Source organism: Xenia sp. Carnegie-2017, unplaced genomic scaffold (genome assembly GCF_021976095.1).
Source record: "Xenia sp. Carnegie-2017 unplaced genomic scaffold, XeniaSp_v1 HiC_scaffold_24, whole genome shotgun sequence".
Classification (NCBI taxonomy): domain Eukaryota; kingdom Metazoa; phylum Cnidaria; class Anthozoa; order Malacalcyonacea; family Xeniidae; genus Xenia; species Xenia sp. Carnegie-2017.
Genome location: NW_025813487.1, coordinates 18827131 through 18854529, shown reverse-complemented (window position 1 = coordinate 18854529; position 27399 = coordinate 18827131). Strand labels below are relative to the sequence as shown.

General features: G+C 34.8%; 2 protein-coding genes and 5 long non-coding RNA genes across 7 annotated transcripts in view; 3 read left to right on the top strand and 4 right to left on the bottom strand.

The window, feature by feature from the left end:
* The window catches only part of LOC124452309 (hemicentin-1-like), a 275710-nt gene that overhangs the window by 78148 nt on the left and 170163 nt on the right, over window positions 1-27399 (top strand). Inside the window, exons 9-10 of the mRNA XM_047002889.1 lie at window positions 20988-21263; window positions 21351-21605. Of these exons, the coding sequence (XP_046858845.1) occupies window positions 20988-21263; window positions 21351-21605 (531 nt within the window). The remainder of the gene's footprint in view (window positions 1-20987; window positions 21264-21350; window positions 21606-27399) is intronic.
* LOC124451750 lies at window positions 635-1328 on the top strand. The gene is made up of 2 exons (XR_006950652.1): window positions 635-865; window positions 1100-1328. It is a non-coding gene; the product is annotated as an uncharacterized LOC124451750 (long non-coding RNA).
* LOC124451755 lies at window positions 1211-2730 on the bottom strand. The gene is made up of 3 exons (XR_006950656.1): window positions 2707-2730; window positions 2501-2592; window positions 1211-1294 (listed from the first exon to the last, which is right to left on the bottom strand). It is a non-coding gene; the product is annotated as an uncharacterized LOC124451755 (long non-coding RNA).
* LOC124451716 lies at window positions 7491-9463 on the top strand. Its single transcript, XM_047002339.1, has 3 exons — window positions 7491-7529; window positions 7922-8235; window positions 8457-9463. The coding sequence occupies exons 2-3, from the start codon at window positions 7990-7992 to the stop codon at window positions 9195-9197; spliced, it is 987 nt and encodes a 328-aa protein (XP_046858295.1). The 5' UTR covers window positions 7491-7529; window positions 7922-7989; the 3' UTR covers window positions 9198-9463.
* LOC124451758 lies at window positions 22196-23481 on the bottom strand. The gene is made up of 2 exons (XR_006950659.1): window positions 23365-23481; window positions 22196-22809 (listed from the first exon to the last, which is right to left on the bottom strand). It is a non-coding gene; the product is annotated as an uncharacterized LOC124451758 (long non-coding RNA).
* On the bottom strand, window positions 24024-24571 carry LOC124451751. Its single transcript, XR_006950653.1, has 2 exons — window positions 24515-24571; window positions 24024-24053 (listed from the first exon to the last, which is right to left on the bottom strand). It is a non-coding gene; the product is annotated as an uncharacterized LOC124451751 (long non-coding RNA).
* On the bottom strand, window positions 26392-27391 carry LOC124451736. The gene is made up of 2 exons (XR_006950636.1): window positions 27027-27391; window positions 26392-26887 (listed from the first exon to the last, which is right to left on the bottom strand). It is a non-coding gene; the product is annotated as an uncharacterized LOC124451736 (long non-coding RNA).

The following is a 27399-nucleotide window of genomic DNA, read 5'->3' as shown; positions in this document are numbered from 1 at the left end:
TATCAGATGGTTTTCCTCCGCCAACCTTCATTATTTATCACAATGGTGCTGTTCTCAGCAATAAAAAGACATACATCATTCATTCTGTCAACTTCAGTCACAAAGGTTCATATCGTTGTGAAGCAAAGAATAAACTGAGAAATGATTTATCTCATCTTCAAAATCTCACTGTCATCAAAGGTAAAATTCGCTAAGAAAGTAAGAGCAGAGATTTATCCACATAAAGATTATAAATGTATGGATGTGAAATATAAATAGAAATAAAAATAGGACGCAAAGCGTACATGAGGGTAGTCCAGCTGTTTACTATGGTTATAAAATGAAGTAGATAAATATTTAATGAATGCAGTTTTAATAATATAAAATTGTTTACAATAAGCCTATCCGAGATGTGCTTTTTGCTTAATGTTCAATCCAATGACTCAAGAACTGTCTAACCCTTTTTAATTTACGTCAAGCCCTTGCTTAGATTTTACATCACGTGACTGTGGTCAGATGTAAAATCTAAGCAAGGGCGTGACGTAAATTAAAAAGTGTTAGACAGTTCTTGAGTCATTGGATTGAACATTAAGCAAAAAGCAGATCTCGGATAAGCTTAATGTAAACAATTTTATAATATTATTGAAAATGCATTCAAAAACCTTGCACTGGTCTCGAGCTCTCCCAAAGGTCTCCTCGGTTTGCATAAACCTGTGCAAACACAGTAAACATCTTTTATTTGTTAAATGAAATCGAATTAAGTATAAGGTAAGACGAAGCTAATGGTTTGTGTTTTTTTGTGTAGTATTGGAGTTATCCAGCTCCATCAGTCGATCAAGGCCATTTTTTACTTCAACGTCAACTTCTATTAACAACAATCTCAAAGGTATCTTTAATAAAAAAAGTTATAATTTTCTAGGTACTCCCACAAGTTAATAGTGGACTGGACACATGCAGTTTATTGCTAAACTTTTTTTTTCTTCTCATTTAAATTCTCCCTATTTTTCGTCCTATTTTAAACTTTTGAGGCTATGTTTATACATATTATACCCTTTACATCATAGTCATCCTCTTCTCAACTGGCTTTATAGTCATTCTAAAAAGCTTCTTTTTCTTTTAGGTAACTTAACTTCTACTTCAAGAACCTTTGATAACTGTAAAACATGTAAAATAACAGAGACAAAAACGAAATGGTACATTATATTGGTAACCTTGATTTCTGGAATTATTTTCGGCATTTTTATTACATCCTTGTTCTTTTTACGATATCGTCAACGGTGGGTGAATAAAAAACAAAAGCAGCTGTCGACCAATGCTGAAGGTAGAGTAAACACAGTTGATTCAACTTATGAAGAATTGAATTTATCAAAAATGGATAAAGAAGATAATTATCAATCGCTGAGGCCAAAAGATGAAACAGTTGATAAAACTTATCAAGAACTAAATTTGTCAAAAATGAATAACGAAGACAATTATCAGTCGTTGAGAGGAAATGATAAATTCAGTTGATACAAGAAAAATAAAAAATAAGACTTCGTGCATCACGAGCCGAATTAAAATGGTGACAGTGCGAGCCATTATTGTTTTAAACGTTTAGGTCTGCATGAAGTTTGTCGTAAATCGCACATTATCTTTTAGTGCTGGTTGTATTAAGTTTAACTGTTTTAGTATTAATTATCAAACAGTACATTGGCGATACTTTCTAGAATATATCATCCCAAATTCTTGTTCTTGGTATCCCATGTTAAATTTTCCGCTTTTCTTTTTTAACACCAAATAATGTTTTAATTGCATCTCATCAATTGCAAAGTGCACCTCAAAAATGAAAAAACAATTGGCACTGTCGTAAAATTTTGAAACTGTTTTTGATTTTTGTCTTTATTAGTGGTTCCAATAAGCAACCATTTCCCAAGGACTTTGAAAGTTTACGAAAAAAGAGATATTCGCCATCTTGGTGGAAATTTTAATTGTAAATGAGAAAAATCCTTCGTTGAATTCAACCAACTTGGCGGCCATGATTTTACATGCAACCCACAAAAGCCATGTTCACACAACATAAACTATCCTGGGTTTAACCCTGGTTTATTTTTTTGCGTGTAAACACTACCTACCCAAGATTCACCTAGGTTAAACTCAACTTATCTCTTGAGATGGTATGGACAAGTGTTACGGCCGGAATCCCATAAATTTAACAGTTTTGAGCCCAAATTACATTAAAACTTCAGTAGCAAATATGGAAACATATTGGGTTTGAATTTGACGTAGTTTTTTTATAGTTGTGGAAGAGCTGCAAATTTAAAGAAAGTAACGCTTATCAATCATTTATGGCGGCCTATAGCTACAAGTACGTACCATCCATAATATTTTTTTAAACTTCTACAACGAAGGCAAAGGTTCCAGTCATATCACATAAAACCTAACTTTTCAATAAAAGGTTACTTTAATAGCATTTAAAAAAACAAACGGGCATTTTCATTGTACAAAACTAACGGCGATTTTCAATGCAGAAACAAAATTTGACCTGGCTTCCAGACTCCAACTGTTCTCGTTTCTGGTTATAAAGAGTCCCCCTTTTTTTGTTTCTGGTTTTTGTTTTTCTTATTTTTTTTCCTCCTGCTTTAACAAGTTAAAAATCGAGTTGTTAGCATTAAGGCTGGTGGGACACAATGAAATTAAATCTTTTGATTGTTTTTACAAAGGAAATTCAAGTAATTACTTATACATTACCTGTCTGAATTTTTCATTTCTGTACATCATAACTTAATTAACTTTCATATATTTTCATCAAAATGTTTTATTCACAATTTTATTCAATTGTTTTATTTATCCTTCTTTTATTAACCAATCAAAATTTATTCTTTTGTCAATGTCTACAAGTCTACTTCCGCCGACATCCCACCCCACCCCGACTCAAAATATACATTAATGTACAATTGGATTTATCAAAAATGAATAAAGATAATTATCAATCATTGAGACCAAAGGATGACACAATTGATAAAACTTATCGAGAACTGGACATATCGAAAATGAATAAAGAAGATAATTATCAATCATTGAGACCAAAGGATGACACAATTGATAAAACTTATCATGAACTGGACATATTGAAAATGAATATACAAGATGATAATTATGAATCTTTGCAAAAAAATAATGAATCGGAGTAAGAGAAAGCCGACGAAAGAAGAAATTATGAGAACAGTGATTTGTTTTCAAGAAAATCATAAATTTATTCTAAACATATGTTTATAAACATTTTCCATGTTGTAAAGTCACAATGGTGCTTTTACGAACATTTACATTTTCTGATAAGATTTGAATTTTGCATCTTTTCCTCCCATTGGAGCTGCCAAGATCGTCACGATTTTTTACATAATGTGAACGGCGTATCGCATTATAACACTCTAAGAGGATCGTGACTAAAACACCACACGAGTACATACGAGTACATACGAGTAACGTACGAGTACATACGAGTGACATACGAGTACATACGAGTAACATACAAGTACATACGAGTAACATACGAGTACATACGAGTGACATACGACTATTTTCTGGCCAACAAATGAGAAACAACACAATTTCTTCAATACATTGATATTTGCGTTTATTTTTCCTTGTATTTGTGTGGACTTTGGGGCAACCATTTGATGGATTTAAATGCTGAAAAGGTATTTTACTTTCATACTACATTCATTTGTATGTTTCAGTTGAATTTGTTTTAGATATTTTGTCGATGCAATTTGCCAGTGTTTGAGCGCTTTTTGACACACTTTCACCTAGGAAATACATATTTATGAAAGCGATTATACATTCATTTTGACTCTGAAGATGACTTCATATAGCACGTTTTCAAGGCATTATTTATACGTTGTATATTTAATCGCTTTCATAAATATGTATTTCCTAGGTGAAAGTGTGTCAAGAAGCGCTCAAATACTGGCAAATCGCATCGACAAAATATCTATAACAAATTCAACTGAAACATACAAATGAATGTAGTATGAAAGTAAAATACCTTTTCAGCATTGAAATCCATCAAAAGGTTGCCCCAAAGTCCACACAAATACAAGGAAAAGTAAATATGTAAATTGAAGAAATTGTGTTGTTTCTCATTTGTTGACCAGAAAATAGTCGTATGTCACTCGTATGTACTCGTATGTTACTCGTATGTACTTGTATGTTACTCGTATGTACTCGTATGTCACTCGTATGTACTCGTATGTTACTCGTATGTACTCGTATGTACTCGTGTGGTGTTTTAGTCACGATCGAGCTTCCAATACTTTATGATTTCCAGAAGGAAGCCATTTTTGGATGAGAAAATACACTGGTCATTCTGACTCATTCATTAGTTGTTTTTGATAACAGTGTATGGTAATACTGTTTTTGAGTAAGTATTTTCTATTTATCTTATTTTACATCCTGCATTCCTGACTTGCTTCCTGTGTATACCAAATTGTTTAGAACAGGATCACGAAAAGGCCCTGAAAAAGCACGAAATCGTATTTTTGATAAACCAAAATCGTAAATTTCAAAATTTGTCTTTGACTAAGGAATGCCTTGAGACCCATCTAGTTAAGAGAAGACCATAGTTGGATAGTTAAGAACACCTTTAGTGACCTACTATGGAGCGCCAATCGTAACTAAAATTGTTTACAGTTTATATGGTTTCATTTTGAATACAGGGTTAGTGGGTTGTTCGACAACACAAAGAGAGCCTATGGAAAGCCGATACTGCCAAAAGTCTATCGAATTACGTAGATGGGTCTCAGTTGTGCAATAATATAGTTCAATCGACTTTTAATACTGTTGAGATAAAAAATACTATAATTGAAAATTAAATTTACATGTTCGAGATTCTCGCAGGCGAGTTTTCAATTCTCGCAGGCGAGTTTTTTAATTCTCGCAGGCGAGTTTTCAATTCTCGCAGGCGAGTTTTCCAATTCTCGCAGGCGAGTTTTTAATTCTCGCAGGCGAGTTTTCAATTCTCGCAGGCGAGTTTTCAATTCTCGCAGGCGAGTTTTCAATCTCGCAGGCGAGTTTTTAATTCTCGCAGGCGAGTTTTTAATTCTCGCAGGCGAGTTTTCAATTCTCGCAGGCGAGTTTTCAATTCTCGCAGGCGAGTTTTTAATTCTCGCAGGCGAGTTTTTAATTCTCGCAGGCGAGTTTTCAATTCTCGCAGGCGAGTTTTCAATTCTCGCAGGCGAGTTTTTTAATTCTCGCAGGCGAGTTTTTCAATTCTCGCAGGCGAGTTTTTTAATTCTCGCAGGCGAGTTTTTCAATTCTCGCAGGCGAGTTTTTTAATTCTCGCAGGCGAGTTTTTTAATTCTCGCAGGCGAGTTTTTCAATTCTCGCAGGCGAGTTTTGTTTGTCACGCGCGTGATCTCGCGTGAGTGAGTTCCACGTTAGCAAACAGTTTCACTTCACATAACATTACATGTATAAAATAGCAAATGTGTTGGTATGATTGTATGTTATAGCTTAGAAAACGCCTCGTAGAGTTTTTTTCTCTTAATTTAGTTTATTTCGTATATGTTATATTAGACAAGATAGGCAACTCTCAACACAAAATGACTGACCGTCAACCTAAACAGTTTTAGGATTTTTCACCATTTTTCTTCACTCGAGGAACATTCCCAAGTGTTTGGATCGGGCCAACTAAGCACTTGAAATCATTTAGTATTTATTTTATGCAATTAGCACCAGAGGATAGTGCTGCAAGTTTTTTTTAATAACCGGAAATACGAAAGTTAAATTCTCCCACGCGAACGAAGACGTAAAATTTAGTAAACAACGAAGCAACAACAACGAAAACGTGGAATTACTGTGACGTTATCACCTTTAAAAGTTTGGGAAAATCACCGATTTTTAGTTAGGATTTACACCGCCAGAATGTAACTTTCTGCAAAAAATCGTATTTGTTTTTAACGACATGGCCTGATCTATGCATGGCATCGACCAATCAGAACACGCGTTATTATTATGTTGTATTCAATAATTACACCGTCACAAGGTTGCACGTGCACCAGAGTGATAACAGAAAAGACATGAATGCAATAATAGAACAGATTTTGGCAAATATAAACCGACTGGGCCGTGAACTACAAAACAATGGACAAAGCTCTGTTCCGTTTAATACTCCCACTCAAAATCAGGTACGCTCTGTGTTTCAATTTTTCTACATACATATATTTAGGTATCAGTTTTGGCTGCTTGTACTCATTATATGACTTCATATCTCTACCTAGTGCATTTAAAAAACAATCTGTTTGCCTTGAATAACTATCGAGGGAGGGTGTATCTTAATATTAAGATATCAGAGCTATATCAGTGTATTGACATATCAGAGCTATATCAATTATCGTTCTAATGGAGCTGCCGTACATATCACATAAATTAGTCTTGATAGTTGCCAAAAATAAATGACTGATGAAGTTCATGATATCAATGTCATTGACTGAAACCTACCTCCACATCATCTGTGCTGTGTGATATTCTCAGTGTTTATCTTTTATTTTGTTTTCAGGCTAGTACGAGCACCAGTACTAACAGTGAAGTCTCAAGAATATTCAGGGGATCAAGCCCTTCCATTACCAGTCCCTTATCTGCTGCTAGCCAAACGCAACAATCTATTGCAACTGCTACTATGAGCACTCCACGCTTTAGACTCAGGCACAATTTTCCTCAGACAACATCTAGAGGCAGGAAAAAAGATAAAGGAGTTGCAGGTCCATTCACAAAAGATGTCATCTTGCTGAGTGGTCCAGAAGATGACACAGTACCTCGTCAAGGTTCTAGGGTGTGGTTAATGGAGAATCAACACATCCTATGTGGTGTGCAGCGAAAAGAATGGGATAGCACTAAATTGATATCTTTTTCAAAATTTATTCCCATCCAAACTCATGGATTCAGATGAAATTGAGATTTTACTGTCAGTCCACTTCAAACTATTGCCACCCACTTTGGCTCCAGGGCAGTTGTTTACTGGTTTTGTTCTTCAAAAGATATTTAAGGATAAGCCTATTTACATCCGCCCTTCACGGCAAATTCTTGAAATGAACCCAGAAGAACCTGCAGCAAAAAAAGAGAAGCTAGATGATGAACAATTTGAGGTAAATATACATTTTAAGTACAATCATATCAATTTTGAATAGTTTTACCATATTTTCCAGCACCATAGTGTGGTTATGGCAATCATATTACAGTTCTTCTATTCCAACATCTTGTCTGGAAGCATGAGCTGGAGGTTTATTGTATTCAGCATGTCACAAACATACCACATTTCACATTAACAAGCTATAGACAAACACGGTGACAGATTAGCAATTGGACAGGATGTTGTAGTTTGTTAACTCTTCTTGAGGGCCGGAGAGTTGTGCATGAGATTGGACCCAAATTGTTTAGAAGTTTATTTATGATCTTTGCCAAAGTCTTTTTCTTGCCAATAATTAAAAAATTCAGTTGTTATTAAATAATGGTATATCGTCTGATTTTTTAGGAATTTGCCAGGCATTCAACGTGGGATTCAAATGTCACATTGGGTGTGTAGTATTTCCTTTATTTTTAACCGTCACGAATACGTAAGGGTTTACAAATGATTAGCAGTAATTAATGTTAAAATTCCAATAATAACAAGGGGTCTACTGCTTAACAGGGAGCTCCAACAGCTAGACAAATTTTAACACAACTCCATTAAAGGTGGGCTAATTTTCTGCCATACCCTGATTTCCACTTTCTGTAAATTTACAACAAATCTTAACATTTAACAAATTTCCAGCAACTCTCATAAGAAGGAGGCATGACCTTAGCCCCTAACCCCTTTCCAAGGGGGGGTGGAGATTAATGGGTTTTGGAATAAAGGGTTTTGATGTTTTACTGATCAGAAATACATTGTGTGCATTATGAGTTAAAAGCAGTTTGTTGCATGTACTAGGTGTGGTAGACCATGTGCAATCAATTATTGAAGATGAAGTAGTAGAAATTGAACCACCAGTAAAAGATATGTCAACCATTGCAGATTCTGTAAAGCAATGTATAGATTACTGCCATGAAAGGAACATACAAGACCCAGTGGAGATTTTAAGAGTTGCTCAAAAATTTATAGTAACAGGTCGCCAGCTAGAGGTTACAGATCCAAGTGTATGTTTAGAGGGAGAGACCAACTACATTTTAGTCAACCGCCAAGATGTCCTTAAAAGTGCTATGGAGGAAATAAATCCGTTAGTGAATCCAAGATTGACACTAGAGGTATTCAGTGGTCTTTTATATCTTATTCTCTATATCATCACATTTAAAGTTTTTTCATGCCAACTAGTAAATAGCTACTTTTAGTGTCAATATTCAATACTTATAATGACTTTGATAGTAATGTTTTCTTTCTTAATTGCAAACTGCAGCTTAATGTTCAGATTTTTTGGCGTTTGCCCTTGAATGTGTTTTGCCCTGATTATGTCAATTGATCACTGCAGGTATCCTTTTACGGAGAGATTGCCACTGACTACGGAGGACCAAGACGAGAGTTTTTCCGGTTGTGCTTGCACGAAATTAAGGCTAAATATTTTGAAGGAGGTCTAAAAGATCATTTATGTGATGACTACAGTGTTATTGGCTTAATCATGGCCTTGAGCATTCTCCAAAATGGTACGATCCCAAGATTTATGTCACCTGATGATCTACAAGATCTTTTGCACTCGGACAGTCCGTCCAAGTGCATACAGAATCTTCGCACAGGATTTGCTAAACTTGGACTTTACGAGATTGGAAAAGCATTGCCTAGCTTCTTCAACCTTTTACACCAATCTCCAGCAGTACTACTGTCAAGACGAAAGCTTATTCATATCCTTGTCCCAAGTTTTTCAGAAGACGGATCAAATGCCCGTTATGATGAAAACCTCACATATCAGTGCTTCCTTAAATATTTGCAAGCTGCAGCAAGTGGCATCAGGGGGTCGATAACTCTGAACCACTTATTACAATTTGTAACTGGAACAGATGAGGAGCCTCCACTTGGCTTTTGCTTGCCACCAAAAATAACCTTTCCGTCCGTAGACGATGCTAACCGCTGGTCGTTTATTCCGTCTGCAAACACATGCTCAAACACACTTCATTTGCCGAGGTGCGTCTCTGGCAGGTTCCCTCTTCCGCAAGAGAATGCATTATTTGATATTTACGATGTTGCCTTTGCAAATGCATACTTTGGTAAAGCTTAGTGCTTGGAAAAAGACATTGGACATTCTACTTTACAAATTGTTTTGTTATACAGTATACAAAATTTCTTGTTTATGTTATGATTACATGACGTTCTGTTAGTGATGTGCTTATTACGCCATCTTAATCTTTCTGCATAAAAATGCTATGGACTTTCATATAAATAGATAAAAATAAGTCAGAAAAGTCGGTAGAGGACAAAAGTAAAAAAATAGCGTCTTAAATTATGTTAAAGTAAGTTATAATGTAAGAACGAACATTGCAGAAATGTTGTATTCCTGAATCTCCGTCATTGCTCAAAGGATCAAAACGATTGCTGAGTTCTATATACTCATCCTCTGTAAGACCAAATTGGTTAGTTGGGACACTTATTCCATTGTCATCATCATCAACTCCTGGAAAATCGTAGTCGATACCATAACTGTTAAGGTCTTCCGCAGTGTCAGTGTTTAAGGCGTTAGTATTCCGTGTTAACATACCATAATTCGAAAGGGCAATAGGAGAAGATTGGTTTGTTGTTCTCATGCCATGGTAGTTCCACTGCAATATAAGCTCATCCGTGGATTGACGAATGCGTGGCAAGAAAATGTAGTGCAGTATCCACATGTCCAATTCATTGTTACGGTCAAGAATCTCGTGCTGTTCCATGTGCTGAAATATATCTCTATACAAACTGATGACCACCCTGTTGACTTCTCTCCAAAGTCTTTCGATTCTGTTATTGTGGACGCTCCTGCCTGCGATAAAACTTCCTCTGTTGGTGCCACGTTTAGAAACCATAAAATGTGCAACATCGTAATTTTCGACTCCTCTGTCGCCACGAACTCTACTAGGGAGTCCATATTGCATAACTCCATCCTGGAAGTAACGAAGGGTCTCGGCAGACAAGTTATTGGTCGAGCATTGCAAGTAAATTATTGCTCTACTATAACCATCAACACATCCATGGAACACAAACCGCGAAGAAATTAGTTTATGGTCAGAATCTATGTGCCATAAACTATTAGGTGATTTAACATTGTACACTCTTCTTCGAACAGTACACCCCCACCGAACAGCTCGTCCTATAGGGTCTACAACTTGAAGCCGCTGTCTCACCCTCCAGCGCTGCACCAGCACATCCCTACCTTTTAAACTTCCTCGAATATAGCTCTCTCCTGCTTTTGGAGTCAAAGCTAATACATTCTTCAGTAAGACGTCAAGTTCAGCGTCAGTAATGTCAGAATATCGTACGTACAAATCAAAATTTTCGACTCTCCTGTACAATGTTCTTTCACTAACATTGATGCATTTTGCAATCTTGCTCCAAGTCATTCCAGTTTCGCGAAGATATTCTAACTGTTGTTTAGTGATTATAAATTTTGGGCGTCCTCCAGTCACCTCCTGAGGAGTGAGGTATTGCGAACTTTGCAACGACTGTTCGGCTGCGATTTTCTCTTTGACTTCATTCCATTTGCTATAAGCAAATTCGTACAATTGCTTTAACAATACAAGTACATCGTTTGTTTCCAGAGTATTTTCATTATTTTCATACGAGCTAATCATCCCAAAAAGAACTACGATGAAATATTCCAGTTTTCTTTCCATATATTCCGTGAGCATGTTGTCAGTTACGTTGTTCAACTGCTTCAATAAGTCGTTGAAATCTCTAAAATACTTTTCTAACTCGTCTCTGGTCGCCATGTTTAATTCGTCTTGATATCAGAAATTTACATACAAGTACTGCGAGAATTAAAAAACTCGCCTGCGAGAATTGAAAAACTCGCCTGCGAGAATTGAAAAACTCGCCTGCGAGAATTAAAAACTCGCCTGCGAGAATTGAAAAACTCGCCTGCGAGAATTAAAAACTCGCCTGCGAGAATTGAAAAACTCGCCTGCGAGAATTAAAAAACTCGCCTGCGAGAATTGAAAAACTCGCCTGCGAGAATTAAAAAACTCGCCTGCGAGAATTGAAAAACTCGCCTGCGAGAATTAAAAAACTCGCCTGCGAGAATTGAAAACTCGCCTGCGAGAATTAAAAAACTCGCCTGCGAGAATTGAAAACTCGCCTGCGAGAATCTCGAACATGTAAATTTAATTTTCAATTATAGTATTTTTATCTCAACAGTATTAAAAGTCGATTGAACTATATTATTGCACAACTGAGACCCATCTACGTAATTCGATAGACTTTTGGCAGTATCGGCTTTCCATAAGAGCCCCAAAAATGCGGGGACCTTTAGAAAATTTACTGTTTTAATACTTAAAATATAAACAAATGTACTGGAGAATCCCAACTGTTTAATATCGCAATGCTCCAGACATACAAAAACCTCCATCATTCGGGAGCAACAATAAAACTGTTAACGTTTTGATATTTCATTCTGAATGCTAAAACAACAAGAGCAATAACTTTAACTTTATAATACATTTACATTCAAAGGCCTAAAGATGTTTTTCTTTGATATCGTATTCAGCAGTTATTAAGTAATAGAGCATTCGTAAAGAATGGCAAAAACTTTTAGTTAGATTTTGTTGGGGGGCTTGCGTTCCCTCAGTGTCGCCATCCAATCCTTGGAAGCTTAGTGTTAATATTGACCTTGTAGTATCGGCTAAAGGCAGACATTCCATATTTCCATTTTTCATTTATCTTTTATAAAATGAAGGTGGGGGAGGATATTCATATATTCAGCACTGCCCTGCTGGCCCGGTTGCATAAAGCCTTGATAGTGATATCCATCGGATAGCAAAAATTTTCAAATTTGTAAAAAAGGTGTTTATATTTTACTTACGACAAAGAAATTTACTAATCTTCGAAACTATATTTTCTTTCAGACTTCAATGATTGCTCAGTTCGAATTGTATCTTTTTTGCTTCTTAAAAGGTTTTATAAAAGTATGAAAAAATTGCTATCCAGTCTTCGTGCAACAGACCCATGATATCTTTTCAAATTAAAATCGCCAACAAGAGAATAGGGAGTTTTAGCAAGAGTACAACTACGACTACGAGTACGAAATTTGACCGTGTAAGGGAATGGCACGAGGAAGTTTGTTGTCGTTGTCGCTTCGTCAAAATTTTGCTTTAGTTGTAAACAACAGAACGAGCCTTTTTATTGTGTAAAACACCGACGTTTGCGAAGCAGCTACGGCTCTATTTGACAATAATGATATCAAAGAATCGATAATACTGGTTTTGCGAGAATATAGGACTCTTTAGACTGAAAAATCTTCACTATTTTAAGTTTTATGTACGATATATTTGCACTATTTTATTGTTTGTTTACCTTTCACTTTGCGTACGAAATACATGAAAGTTTTGCCGGTCATATTTTCCTTTTTAATATACATCTGCGCTCAAAAAGAGTTCTAAATTAAAGCCTGGATGCTCGAAAATAGTACTGTAAACTAATTTCTCACAGAATGAAGAAATATACCTACTTTCTTTGCTTAAAAAGACATCGTAGTCGCGACTACGAATTTTTTACAAAAAATCGTACTCAGATTGATGACGGCTACGTGTTTTTGTTGTCGCAACAATGTTTTCGCGCCAAAATGACGTAATCGTACTCGTAGTAGTACTCGTAGGCTCTGCTAAAGCTCCCTAAGAACTTAGTACATGAATTTTCATGTACTAAGTACATGAACTTAGTACTTAAGTACATGAACTAAGTACTTTAGTACATGAACTTAGTACATGCAGGGAAGAGCTTAGTACATGAATTTTCACCCCCCACCCCCTCAATTAGTGTTCTAACTAGATGGGTTTCTGGGCATCCCCAACCCAAGAAACAGCTGTAAATAATTTTTTTACTATAAGGGGGTGTGCTACAATTCCCTAGGAGTAAGAGAGAAATGAAATGCTCGCCATGTGGATGAATTATGCATTGTAAATAAGGAAAATCCTTTGTTAAAATCATGCAACATGGCGGTTGCACTTGCACATCAAGAATTGGCACCCCATCCTTTGCATTCGGGTCTGGTTCAGTGGTCTGGTTATACAACCTTCTTCGGTCATTATGTTTTATAATTTATTTATAATATCTATGGTTTTAATCATAAAGATAACATGTATTATGAAATGTTACACAAAATAGTGAGAATACGAAAATGATCTTCATTGGCCTAACTGGCCTTTATACAATTTTGACGATGAACAATGAAATAAATATTTGCACACCATGGACCCGGAAATAATTTTAAAAGAGTAAAATTAGCCAGTTTATTCAAGAAATGTGTTAAGTCTTACACCGTTCAGTAAGGTAAAGTGAATCATTTAATATGTTATCAAAAATTGACTGATTAGTCCATTTGTAAATAATTTTATTTTCATTTCACTGAGTTTTCTTTGGATTAAAAAGTTTCCACTTTTGCATCACAATGGAAAGTACGTTAGTACTTCCGCAAAGTACAAAACGAAAAAATCTTGTTTTACGATATTTGCCATGATTTTACACTGAAAACGTAATCAATGTTTTCCAAAGAAAATTTAGAAGTTTATGCTCTAATGTTTCCTTCGATATTAATGGTTATGGGAAATTAAAAATAAACATAAAATCTGAAGGAATACGTCATATATTTATGTAGTAGTTCTGTGATTTATCTTAAGTTGCATCTTCACCTTAACCTTTATAGACAGAATACAGGATGGAAAAGTTTGGCTTCCTTTCATTTGTTTTGCTCTGTTGGATTTCATCTTGTCAAGGTAGTTATTATTTTATTAGATCATTAAGGAAGTAAATGGCTATTTTTGTCAAATAAAACTGTGGAATTTGCTTAGAAATTTAAGCTAAATTGACTAAAAACTTGCTGGTTTTAAATCCTCGTGTGTACACAATAAAACTCATCGTAGCCAGTTCTGCATTTAAAAATAATCCAAAAGCAATACCTTGCAGTATTTTCATCTTTTAAATACATGCACATAATGGCTATTTAGCAAAGAAGTAAGAATATCTCATTTACAATAGGGTAATTGACATTTTTGTGGTAAATAGTGATAGCACTTATGCTTGTACAGTAATACCAAATGTGTTTCACCATTATAAAATATGTTGCTCTATGTGGCTGTAGTGCAATTATGAATCTAAATTATAAACTATTAAATATTTATATGCCAGCTATTATTATTTATTAATTGATGTTCATACCAATGTGTGAACAATGTTTAAATGCCCATGACTTTACTCGTACACCAATGCACTAAATCTTCTGTTGATTAGAAGTTGACCTCAATCATTTAGTTTGTTATCATTTTTCCATTAAGTTTTCAAAGTTCAACACTTCTAGTAATTTTAGCTTCTTCTGTAGTATTGCTTTTTTTGCTTAGAAAGATCACATTTGGCCTTAATGTATTAAACTATTTTGCAATCATTCAGTTCAATTTTAAAAGGAAAAAAGACTTGTTTGTCAATTTAAAAAATCTGCTTATCAGTTTCACAAATTTTTTTGTGAATCCTGGGACTGTAGTATTTTCATAACTTTTCTCAAGTACATCATTATAGCTGGACTGATTGCTGCATTTTGACATCTGGTTAAAGTAATGTTCATCTTTTATCAGTTTTGATCAATAAGGCTCTTACAGATGCACGTAGAGGTACTTGTTACAGTGTTCTCTGCTACTGACTCCTCAGCATTGAGCTTAACAGTTAAACCTTTCTTTCCTTTTTTCCTCTATGTCTTTATCCATGGCCACCATACCTTCCTGATATCTCCTGGTCTATGCTTTTCACTCTTGACTTTCATGAACGGATTTCATGAAAAAGATCCAGGATGCCACTTTTTCCTTGTATTGAACAAGTACACAAATGTCACACACAGACATCACATTCATCTTGTTCATTTAAATCTTCTTCCAGCATTAATAAGGCTTGATATTCTTTTTATATCCTGAACTCCAGTTTCAAACTCTGGCTCCTGCTATTTTATAACTCAAATCACTAGCTGTAGCTGGTTAATTTTGCAAGTCACTGTTTAACAATCTAAGGTATATTATTAATAAAATTTTTATATGTAAAATTAAATTTCCAAACTCCAACTTTCAATCAGAATTTAGCATGTGTGAAAGAAATCGAGCGTCATGTTGTGTCATGTATAAAATGTTTTATTTTCATGCAAGTTCTTCAATTTTAGCAGATAGTTATCATTCGTTGATACAAAAATGTTTTGATTCAAAGTTGGACAGTATATTTTGCATCACCAACAATTTCGGCCAGAGTTTTGCTGGAGTTGAACAAACTTGTCTCCAGAAGGCAAAAATAGGCCTAAGCTCCTTTGCAATTTGCATTATCCTTTGCATTGATAGTTTTGTTGTACAATGAAGTATTTACATAATTTGAAAGCTTCACAGAGTTTCCCTAATTATTTATGTTGTTAATCATTGCTTCTATGGTTAGTTACAGGCTTGTGATCATTGTAGCATGTTGCTTTTCAATTTGCAAACTTCAAAGAAAGTCCAAATTGCCACTCTGTTGAAAATTATAAGTTTTGCCCTAATATGAGATTTAAATTACCTGATCACATTTCTAATCCCACTGGTGCATTACTGTGCATATTTTGCTTTTAGAGGTTATTTGAACTTACTAGGAGCAGAAAAGCTTTCGTGATAGTAACAAAATATGCACATAGCTGACATACATTAAATAATTGTTTGGTGAGGCTGTGCATGATATTTAGAATTATCTAGGCAGAGTTTGTCTCAGGGAGAGGTTGTTATTTTTAATCGTAGGCAGGCATAAGTGCAAACCAAGGCTTCGATCATTGTAGATATCACGCAAAACTGAATTTGATAATTATTTTATTACTCACCTCAACTACCTATAAAAAATTATTGAAATTTCAGCTAATGTGTCCTCGTGAGGCAGTTAGTTTATTCAATTTCTTAAAGTTCTATTCACTTTTTTTATTAACACTAGTCGTAGCTCATAATTTGCAACAATTATCGAAGTGAAGACGAACTTTTGCATTGTGTACGGATATAAGTGTATTAACATAAGCCTTTGAGAGAAATCTCTTATGTGACTTTTTTGCAAATATTATCAGTGTTACATTTCCTAGACAAGTTTTGATCAAGTGAAACCCCTAGTTTTCTAAAGGTTTTCTAATTAGAATTTATAGCAGTCTTTAGATAAATTATTCAGTCACCAGCAAAGAATGGAGGTTTTGTTTTTGTTAGACAGTAAGGCCAATCCTTGATGTTGAGCACAAAACGTAATGGCCATAAAATACGCAGAATCATGTGACAATCCGCACTTTATGATAATTAAAGTCTATTTATTTGACATTTCTGTTTTCGAATATGAAATATTTGCTATCTCATCCTATTTGCGATCCTTCTGCGTTCAAAGATTAAACATAAGTTTAAAATTAATCTCAATCGGAACAAATCGTTGGCAATTAAGTCCTATCAAAATGTTATGAAGACAAGAGTAAAAACAAAACTACACAGGCTTAATACAGTTGTATAATTTTCAATGCTATCTGATTTTTCAGTAAACGTTTGAAAGACAATTGTTAGAAATAGTAATTATCTCAAAAATGGTTTGCATTTAAAATAGTAATGAATTTATCGTTAAAATTGGAGAGATTTCTTGAGGATGTTGCTTATTTTCGTTAATACGAAATGAAATAACTTTGGGACTTCACTAAAGATGTTTTCGTAAAGTTTCTTATAAATTCTCGTATATTTTTATGTACGTTGAATAAACATTTAAATTATTTCAAAACCATATGTACGCACTTTGTACCTATTTTTATTCATTTATCTTTCATTTCTTATCATAGGAAATATTCTATCACCTCCCTCTGGCACAAATTTTACATTTCTACCTGGAGAAATAGAAAATATAACCTGGACATTTAATGTTAGTTTAAATGCTGTGGCCAGTAGAAATTGGCGTTTTAAGGGTAGTAGTAATGGTTCACCAAAAACACTGTTGGCCACTGTCATTCTGGATTTGTCAGTGTTAAATCTTAAAGAACCAATTCTTCCAAAGTATGACGTCTACAAACCTTCAACGCTGCGATTAAGAAATATCACTTACAGTTATGATGGAACATATGAGTTTGAATTAACAAGAAGGGGCGGTGCGTCATCTTTTATATCTAAAGTCAGAGTTTTCGTTGCAAGTAAGTCGTCCTTTTTTTATTATTTTATATATTTATCAGTTTTAGAAATTTATATTTTTCATTTGAAAATTAATGAAAGCAATACATCTATTTAGTTAGAAACGTAGAAAAATAATGAAATACATCTATTTAGTTATAAAAAATGAAATACATCTATTTAGTTATAAAAAAATGAAATACATCTATTTAGTTAGAAACGTAGAAAAATAATGAAATACATCTATTTAGTTATAAAAAATGAAATACATCTATTTAGTTATATAAAAATGAAATACATCTATTTAGTTATAAAAAATGAAATACATCTATTTAGTTAGAAACGTAGAAAAATAATTAGACCAGTGATTGCAACGTTAGGGGACTAAGAAATTCAAACCATGTGCATGCGTCGTATGGCTCATTTTATTGGTTGATTACGAAATCATGGGTTAAAGTGTATATTAGCTACCAGAGGCGGTTCTAGAATTTTTCAAACGTCAGCCATAAAACAGTGGACGCCGGACATCCTCCCTTGGGAAATTTTGAAACATAAGGTGCTAGAAATGCGATTTCAAGCATTTTGGAATACCTTAACTGTCAATTTTTGCAGGGTTACAAAGTGAGCGAAATCGCCGTTGTTAAAAATCAATGATAATAATCAATGCCCTTCATGTTGACTACATCATTCTTCAAAGTGTTCATCAAATGAAAACCATTCATAACATCAATAGTTTTTCCATGCAACAAATGCGTACTGGAAGAGTAGCATCCAGGATCTTTCTGGTAAAAACTAGCGCAACAATAAAATGAAATTGAGTGACTAATAAAAGTAAGTGAGAAGCATCAGCAGCAAGGGAAGGCTTCACCTCGTCGCTTACATTGTTTATCATGTTCTGAAGAGTGTCGATTAAAGGGATGGACGTTCGCACGTTTTAAGAATGTAAACTCGCTCAACCCATCTGGTATTACAAAGACTTACCAGTTTTGCCTTCTCGGTCTGAACATCTGACTTTTTCACGTGCTCAGCAAGGGGCATGTGGCGTGTCTGTAATATGTTGATAAAATTGGCAGCTTGACAAACAACAGATAACATGTTATTAATTTCAACGTTAGAAAGAGTGTTACAGACAAATGAATTTAGTCGATGACTATAACAGTGAGTGTATAAATTGCATTAGTTAAAGATTCAGCAAATCGTAGAACAAAGGGCAACTGTTGTTTGTGAGAAGATTCGCAGCTTCATCTTCAATGATAGAATAATATCTATTTTTAACTCCGTCGATATTACCTGATCAATACAATTGATGATTTTTTGGGCTTGTCTTGGCATTATTCTTTGATGCTTGCCACATTCGAACAAATGATTTTCGAAAATTTGATTACCAGTTCTAACTCTAAAATTTTAAGATTTAAGAAAATTACCAACATTGTTTTTAACTGAATAGCAACCAACCTCTGAGTGAAATTGAGTATCATCACGATGACCTCGTAATCCATTCGCAATTAAGAAACACCAAACCAAAACCTTTGTCAACAAGACGAGGTCCATATTTAGTCGACATGGAATTCTGGAAACGATAGTATCCTATAATCAGCCTCATTACTCATCGGAAGAATGTAAACAGTTTGCGTTAGACCATAAGTCCGAGTTATCCACACTCAGGTGGATTACGTCTGATAAACAGTTCAGACATTCAAAAACATTCTAAAGAAATGCAAAGCGAATGGACAAGACCGACAAGAATATATCGGACTATCGTAACACCCCCATTGACGGTGTGAGCCCTGCGCAAGCCGCTTTGATCAACCATTCCTACTTTACAATGTAAGCTGTATCCCAAACCTATCGACCAAGCTACATTTCACACTGATCGTTAATAACTGCACTGCCAAGGCTTCGCAATAACTGGAAAAAAGTGAATGATTGAGATTTCGCCAAGACTCGGTATGACCATGGATTCGCGAAACGATGATACGAAAGCATCAAACACCCAGAAGCTAAATGGTAAAAATGATTACGAAACTGAACACAGAAGAAATCGTAGGTACATACGAAAGACACTGGAAGAACCACCGATCTCGATAACCTGAATGATGATAATACTCAAGACCTGAATTCAGATTCAGTTGCAAATGCTGCTACAGAGAATGCCCAGAAGGGTTGGGGTTGTGTGGCAGAATGGTTTCCTTCCAAACTATAAAGATGACGTTGCTTGCGAAAAACAAATTCTTGGTTATGGAATGTTTTCGCTGTTCGCCATGTTGGTAGAAAATCTCCTATAGGTAGAAGAATCTGTATTGATTTTATGTTGTGTTGAGCGTAGGCCCTTTGAAGTTGCCTACCAACTTGGCCGCTTTGACGTCATCGCACGAAAGAGCTTCATTCTCTTTTCATCGTTAGTAGATAAATAATATTGCTTAATAATTTCTTATGAAATCTATTCGAAAGAAATGTCCTTTTCAAGAAGTTATGATCACTTTCCTTGAACTCATCTGATGGCAATCTAAACAGCATGCGTCAGCGCAATTCTTACCACAAAATTGGCAATAAAAACGTAGGACTTCTTATTGCGTTGCATTAATTGTGAAAGAAATATTTGCTATTTTCAGCTATTAGTTGGAAGTTTATTAAAGCCTTGCAATTTCAGAAAAATTCCTTAGACTTTATTTTTTCATTATGTTAAGGAGAAGATTGTTTCAGCATTTGCTTTTGTTTTCAGAAAAACCTACAGTGGGGATTAATTGTTCAACTCCTCTGGTTGTGAGTAAAGGTGATAATGTGTCATGTGTATGTAGAGGTGAAGGAGGTAACCCTCCTGCTAATGTTACATGGTTTGATAAAGATAACGCAACAGTTCGTGAATTTGAACGTTTAAGTGCGACTTTAGTAATCCCTGATATTGAAGTGAAAGATAATGGAAGTTACAGATGTAAAGCACAAAGTTATGATAATCCAGGTTTCAGAGATCAAAAATCCATTGAAATACAAGTAAAATGTAAGTTTTGCAGATATATTTTATCATCTTGTTACTATAGATGTTTAAAAACTTCGTCTTCAACTTTGTTATTATTGACGTGTGGTAAAGTATCATGACTTTGAAATATTATACACTTATTGTATGCTCCCAAGGAAAATAGTGAGTTTAGTTTTCCAAGAGTCTCAATACATTGCATGCCATTCGAGGGAAAACAAAGCTCAGTATTTCTTACGGAAGTATACATTAAGTGTTTTGTTATATATAGGAACAAAATTCATAGATTTTCACAGCTTTTCAATGAAATCAACGTCTCTTTTGATGGAGACTTGTCTGTCGAGATTTCGTTGCAAAATGCTATAAGGGTGACCACAGCATTTTTGGAGCACTTTTAAGGGTTTTCTGAATCTTTTTTTTCTCTTACTAGTTGAATTTCGTTGCTTAATAAACTTGAGACTTGTATTTTTAGTTTTCGGCTCCATAGCTGTTTTATTGTTTTATGATATTAAAATCAGCACGCAACAAGTTTTCACTTGTTTCCCTGACGGGAAACATTGCGTTTATTTTAAGTCATGTGACTACCCATGAACCAATCAAATTTGACATACACAGTACATACAACAATAAATTTTATTCTTTATAAATCCAACATTCCTCTTCCGGTTTTTACCCCTACCTCACTGACGCTTATATATTGTTTCTATCATGATTATTAATATCATTTTGTCTTTAATTTCAGTTAAACCAATAGTGTCGATTGACTGTTCATCTCCTCTGTTTGTGAATGAAAGTGATAATGTGTCATGTGTATGTAGAGGTGAAGGAGGTATCCCTCCTGCTAATATCACATGGTTTGATAAAGATAATAACATAATTGGTGATGTTGGAGTTGTAAGTAAGACATTAGTAATCCCTGGTGCCTCACCAAATGATCGTGGAAGTTACAGATGTAAAGCTGAAAGTTTTAATAATCCACGTTTTATTAATGAAAAATCCATTGAAATAAAAGTAAATTGTAAGTTGGGAACTTATATATTTAGTACTTTTTGCAATAAGGTTTTCAAATTGTCAAATACGTAGAATTTTGAATTTTAAATTTTAGATCAACCAAGAACTACGACCATAACCCTATCAAAAATAAATGCAAAAATTGGTGAAAGTATGAATATAACCTGTGAATCAGATGGTTTTCCTTTGCCTACTTTCATTATTTATCATAATGGTGCAGTTATCAGTAATAATAAGAAATACATCATTCAATCTGTCAACTTCAATAACGCTGGTTCATATCGTTGTGAAGCAAAAAATAAACTGGGAAATAATTTATCTGATGTTAAAAATCTTACTATCATCAAAGGTAAAATTTGCTAAGAAAGTAAGAGCAGAGATTTATCCTCATAAAGATTATACATGTATGGGTGTGAAATAGAAATAGAAATAAAAATAGAACGCAAAGCGTACATGTGGGTAGCCCAGCTGTTTACTATGGTTATAAAATGAAGTAGATAAATATTTAATGAATGCATTTTCAATAATATTATAAAATTGCTTACACTAAGCTTATCCGAGATGTGCTTTTTGCTTAATGTTCGATCAAAAGAGTCAAGAACTGTCTAACCCTTTTTAATTTACGTCACGCCCTTGCTTAGATTTTATAGCACGTGACTGTGGTCACATCTGGGAAAGAGAAGCCTTCTAAATTTCTCAAAAATTTTACCTGTTATTTCGGGATGTGACCAGATGTGACCACAGTCACGTGATGTAAAATGTAAGCAAGGGCGTGACGTAAATTAAAAAAGGTTAGACAGTTCTTGAGTCATTTGATTGAACATTAAGCAAAAAGCACATCTCGGATAAGCTTAGTGTAAACAATTTTATAATATTATCGAAAATGCATTCAAAAACCTTGCACTGGTCTGCTCTCGAGTTCTCCCAAAGGTCTCCTCGTTTTGCATAAGCCTGTGCAAACACAGTAAACATCTTTTATTTCTTAACAGAAATTAAATTAAGTATAAAGTAAGACGAAGCTAATGATTCGTGTTTTTTTTGTGTAGTATTGGAGTTATCTAGCTCCATCAGTCGATCAAGGCCATTTTTTACTTCAACGTCAACTTCTATTCACAACAATCTCAAAGGTATCTTTAAGAAAAGAAGTTATAATTTTCTAGGTACTCCCACGAGTTAATGGTTGACTGGACACGTGCAGTTTATTCTAAACTTTTTATTCCTCCTCATTTAAATTCTCCCTATTTTTCGTCCTATTTAAACGTTGAGGCTATGTTTATGCATATTATACTCTTTACATTATAGTCATCCTCTTCTCAACTGGCTTTATAGTCATTCTAAAAAGCTTCTTTTTCTTTTAGGTAACTTAACTTCTACTTCAAGAACCTTTGATAACTGTAAAACATGTAAAATAACAGAGACAAAAACGAAATGGTACATTATATTGGTAACCTTGATTTCTGGAATTATTTTCGGCACTTTTATTACATCCTTGTTCTTTTTACGATATCGTCAACGGTGGGTGAGTAAGAAACGAAAGCAGCTGTCGACCAATGCTGAAGGTAGATTAAACACAGTTGATTCAACTTATCAAGAATTGGATTTATCAAAAATGGAGAGAGAAGATAATTATCAATCGCTGAGGCCAAAAGATGAAACAGTTGATAAAACTTATCAAGAACTAAATTTGTCAAAAATGAATAACGAAGACAATTATCAATCGTTGAAAGGAAATGATAAATTCAGTTGATACAAGAAAATAAAAAATAAGGCTTCGTGCATCACGAGCCGAATTAAAATGGCGACTTTGCGAGCTATTATTGTTTTAAACGTTTAGGTCTGCATAAAGTTGTAAATCGCACATTATCTTTTTACTGCTGGTTGTATTAAGTTTAACTGTTTAAGTATTAATTAGCAAACAGTACATTGGCAATACTTTGTAGAATATATCATCCCAAATTCTTATTCTTGGTATCCCATGTTAAATTTTCCGCTTTTCTTTTTTAACCCCAAATAATGTTTTAATAGAGTCCTTAAGTGGTGACGTCACGTTTCCATGGTGCTAAAAATCTCAGTTCTAAACATTGAACTAAATATAACTGGAAGGCTACCTTCGCCCGGAAATTTGAAGCCTAAGTCGACAGTATCGTTCCCAGTCTTTCCACGCTTGTGATAAACACGACCAAAACAAAATATGTCAGTGTTTTAGTCATTTTGACAGCGGATTTTGCAAAACTAAAAAAAACTGGAAGTAAATTGCAAAAAATGTAAATTTTCCAGGTCATTTATAGTAAGTTTGATTACGGTAATAGATCAATCAAGCAATCGTGCCTTTTTTGAAAAAAAAAACAAACTTAACAAGCCTCGACAAATGCGATTTTGACATCTTGCAAATTTGCATGGTATTGTTTTAAAAATTTCTTAAAAAACGTTAAACCAATAATGACATTAACATAACAGAACGTTAGCAAAATTATGTTTTAAAGTAATATTTACGAAGAAAAACAAGTATAGCTTCTTCTCACCCCAGTCCTTTTTAACGTTAGAGCGTATATTTCCTTGATTTTGCAAACAAAAGTTATTTTCACTGCATAATTGTCGTCTTTAGGACAAAGATAAGTATTCAGGATTGTTCAGTAAACATGCCACTTACATGTGTGATAATTGGGTGCAGGAACAGGGCTATTTCTCACCACATAGGTGCAGAAACTGTTGCTTTTCACAGGTAAAATTCCAATACATAAGTTGAAAAAATGACATCAAACAAAACTGCAATTTGGAAAGATTAAACATGCTTCAACTACAAAAATGAAATTTTAATAAAATTCAGTTAAATACTAACATATATAAATTCTATATTTTGACAGTTTAGTCATATACAGTATTTATTTGTTTAGCTGGTCACAATTGCAATAAAATAATACTTTTCACAGTAAAAGTGTAAAGTAGATATAACTGGTATCATATTGTTAGTACAGGGCTTACAACTTTATTTAACTGGACAAGGATTTGTAGTGAAATTACTGGAAGTATAATATTTAAAATACTAGATCATGAATATTTATATGTATTACAGATTTCCCATGAAAAACAAGGCAGCCATAAAATTATGGGAGCATTTTGTTCAACAAGTAAACCATCTTGAAGTACCATGGACAGCAAAAAGTGCACATCGTATATGCAGTGACCATTTTCAACTAACTGACTACATTGTCCCCCCCTCACAAAATGGCAAATGCCGACTAAAAAAGTATGCCATACCATCCATGTCCAATAGCTTGCATGTTCAAAATGTTTCAACTTCTACAACCCACTCAAAGCACTGCTGAATAGACTCGAGCTTTCAAATAAAAGACCTTTTGCAGCTACCTCTGATTCCGTTGATGAAACTTCTCCACCCAAAAAATCTCCAAAACATCTACAGAAGAAAAAGAGATTTGTTTAAAAATAAGCTTCAACAAAAATTGAAACTTGCAACAACAACTGAGACGCACAAAACAAAAGGTTGAAACCATGGGTGAAGTTGTCAAGATTTTAAAAGATAAGTTGGTGATCAATTCAAAAGAGGCAGAAAGTCTTTTGTCCACTTTCAATGATACTCAGTTGGGATTTTTATACAATATTAGAGATAATTTAAAATGTCCTCGTTCAGGCAGAAGATACTCTGATGAAATCAAAGAATTTGCACTTACTTTATATTTTTATTCTCCAAAAGCTTATAAATATGTTCGATCCATTGTTCCACTACCCAATCCATCTTTGATGAAAAATGGTCTCGTCCATGAAATGTGACCCTGGTTTCATTAAAGATGCATTCCAATCACTATCAAATGAAGTTGCTGCTTCCCCAAATTCCAGAGACTGCTGTTTGGTTATTGATGCAATGTCAATCTGAAAACAAACAATATGGAATCCAGAAGATGACCAGTATTCAGGGTTTGTTAATCTTGGAGATACACTCCTAATCATAAAACAGAGAAATTGGCTTCTGAGGCACTAGTATTTTTATTAGTTGGCACCAGAAGTCATTGGAAATGCCCGTTGGGTACTTTTGGTTGACAAAATCAATGGTAAAGACCAAGCATCATTGGTAATACAATGTCTTGAAAAGGCATCAAAGGCAGGTTTAAAGGTATGGTCTGTAACAGCTGATGGTACTGCTGTAAATCTTCATACATTTGAAAGTCTTGGTTGCAACTTTAACGGTACATATGATGAAATGCGGTCTTCATTTACCCATCCAACTACTGGCGAAGATGTGTTTGTAATTCTTGACCCTTGCCATATGTTAAAGCTTGCACGCAATGCACTGGCCCAACTTGGTTCTTTTAAGGATGGCAAGGAAAACATTATAAAGTGGAGTTACATAGAACAACTTCAAAACCTACAAATGGAAGAAGGATTAAACCTAACAAACAAACTTACGAGTAATCACCTTAACTTTCACAAACACAAAATGAATGTGCGACTTGCTGCACAAACATTGAGCTCCTCTGTGGCAAATGCTATTGAGTTTTTAGACAAATCCGCTAAACAACCAAATTTCTCTGGCAGTAATGGGACAGTGACATTTATTCGCATTATCGACCGACTTTTTGACATCCTTAATTCCCGGAATCCACTGGGTAAGGGTTTTAAGGCACCTTCGGCTTTCAAGTCAGGAAACATGGCAAGAAGTGTTATCATCATCAGCAGAATATTTACTATCATTAAAACCAACACAGCTTCCTCTCAACCAATTTGTACATCTCAGCAAAACATTTGTAATTGGGTTTGTTACCTGCATCAAATCCACTATTTCAATGGCAACACAGATGCTCTCTTCATCCATCAATCCATTCAAGTATCTCTTAACCTACAAATATTCACAGGACCATATTGAACTCCTGTTTTCCTGCATTCGCTCAAGAGGTGGATGGAACAACAACCCCAACAGTCTCCAAATGAAGTATGCCCTTGAAAATGTTGATGAGAAATGCCATTACTGCATCAAAAATGCAAACTGTTTGGACTTTACTGGCTGCAACAACCTGATACCACTTTTCGTACAAGAAAACATTCACCCACATTACATAATCAGTCACAAGAAACTGCTGCCCAAGACACTGACAATAAAATTAATGCAATGGTGCAACATCTCCAAGAAGGCAACAGCGAATTTATTTCGAACGTTATATTTTATATTGCAGGATACATAGTTTCGAAGTTAGTCAACAATTTATCTTGCCCAGAATGCAAACGATGCCTTTGTCCTTTACCAAAATCGTTATCCGTAGATGACCATGATTATACTGCCACAAAATATCATGAAGCTGGAAAAGCGTCAGCTTTCGTCAACTTCGTGAACAACGGTGGTTTACAGATTCCATCCACAGCGGTGTATCGTTGTATAGAGTTCTGCGAACACGTTTTCAAAGCAACGGTGACAGGCAACGACAATCAGCATATTAGTAACAGGGCAAAGTTGAAGAACAGTATGATTATTGCAGTTTGCCAACATTTTAATCTGGAATCGACCTTTCCTCTATTCAGAGATCACGAAGATGGTGTTAACGAGGCTGTTATCGAAGACGATCACAGCACTCAACTGACAAAGCATATCGCAGACAAATATTTCACACTGCGTCTTTTCAACTACGGTAAAAAATATACGAGGGAGATCGTAAATAAAGGCAAAACAAGCGACAGGCACCGACTCAATAAGCTAATCTTGTTTAACAATGAATAAATTTAATGTGTAAACACTTTATGAATACAATGAATAAACACTTACCCATTGGGATTTTTACATTTGAAAGTTTTCGCCAATATCCGAGCACAATCCTTTGCCATCGGTAAGCCTTCTGGGTAAAAAATTATTTGGTCGGCAAGAAACTTAAATTTCCTGTATTAATATCAAAAGAAAACGCAGCAAAACTAAATAAATTCAGTAATTTTCCTTTCTAAAGCTTGGCCAAAACATGTAGTTTATTCGTTCAGACTCTTTACTCACTCCTTCCAATCACGCATCGCGAGGCCGAACTCGCGTGATTTGACTACCAGAAACGCGTGTCTGGAGGTCAGATCACGCAAAATTTTGGCTTCATTTCGTGTGTTACCGATATATCAGAAGGTAGCCTTCCAGTTATATTTAGTTCAATGGTTCT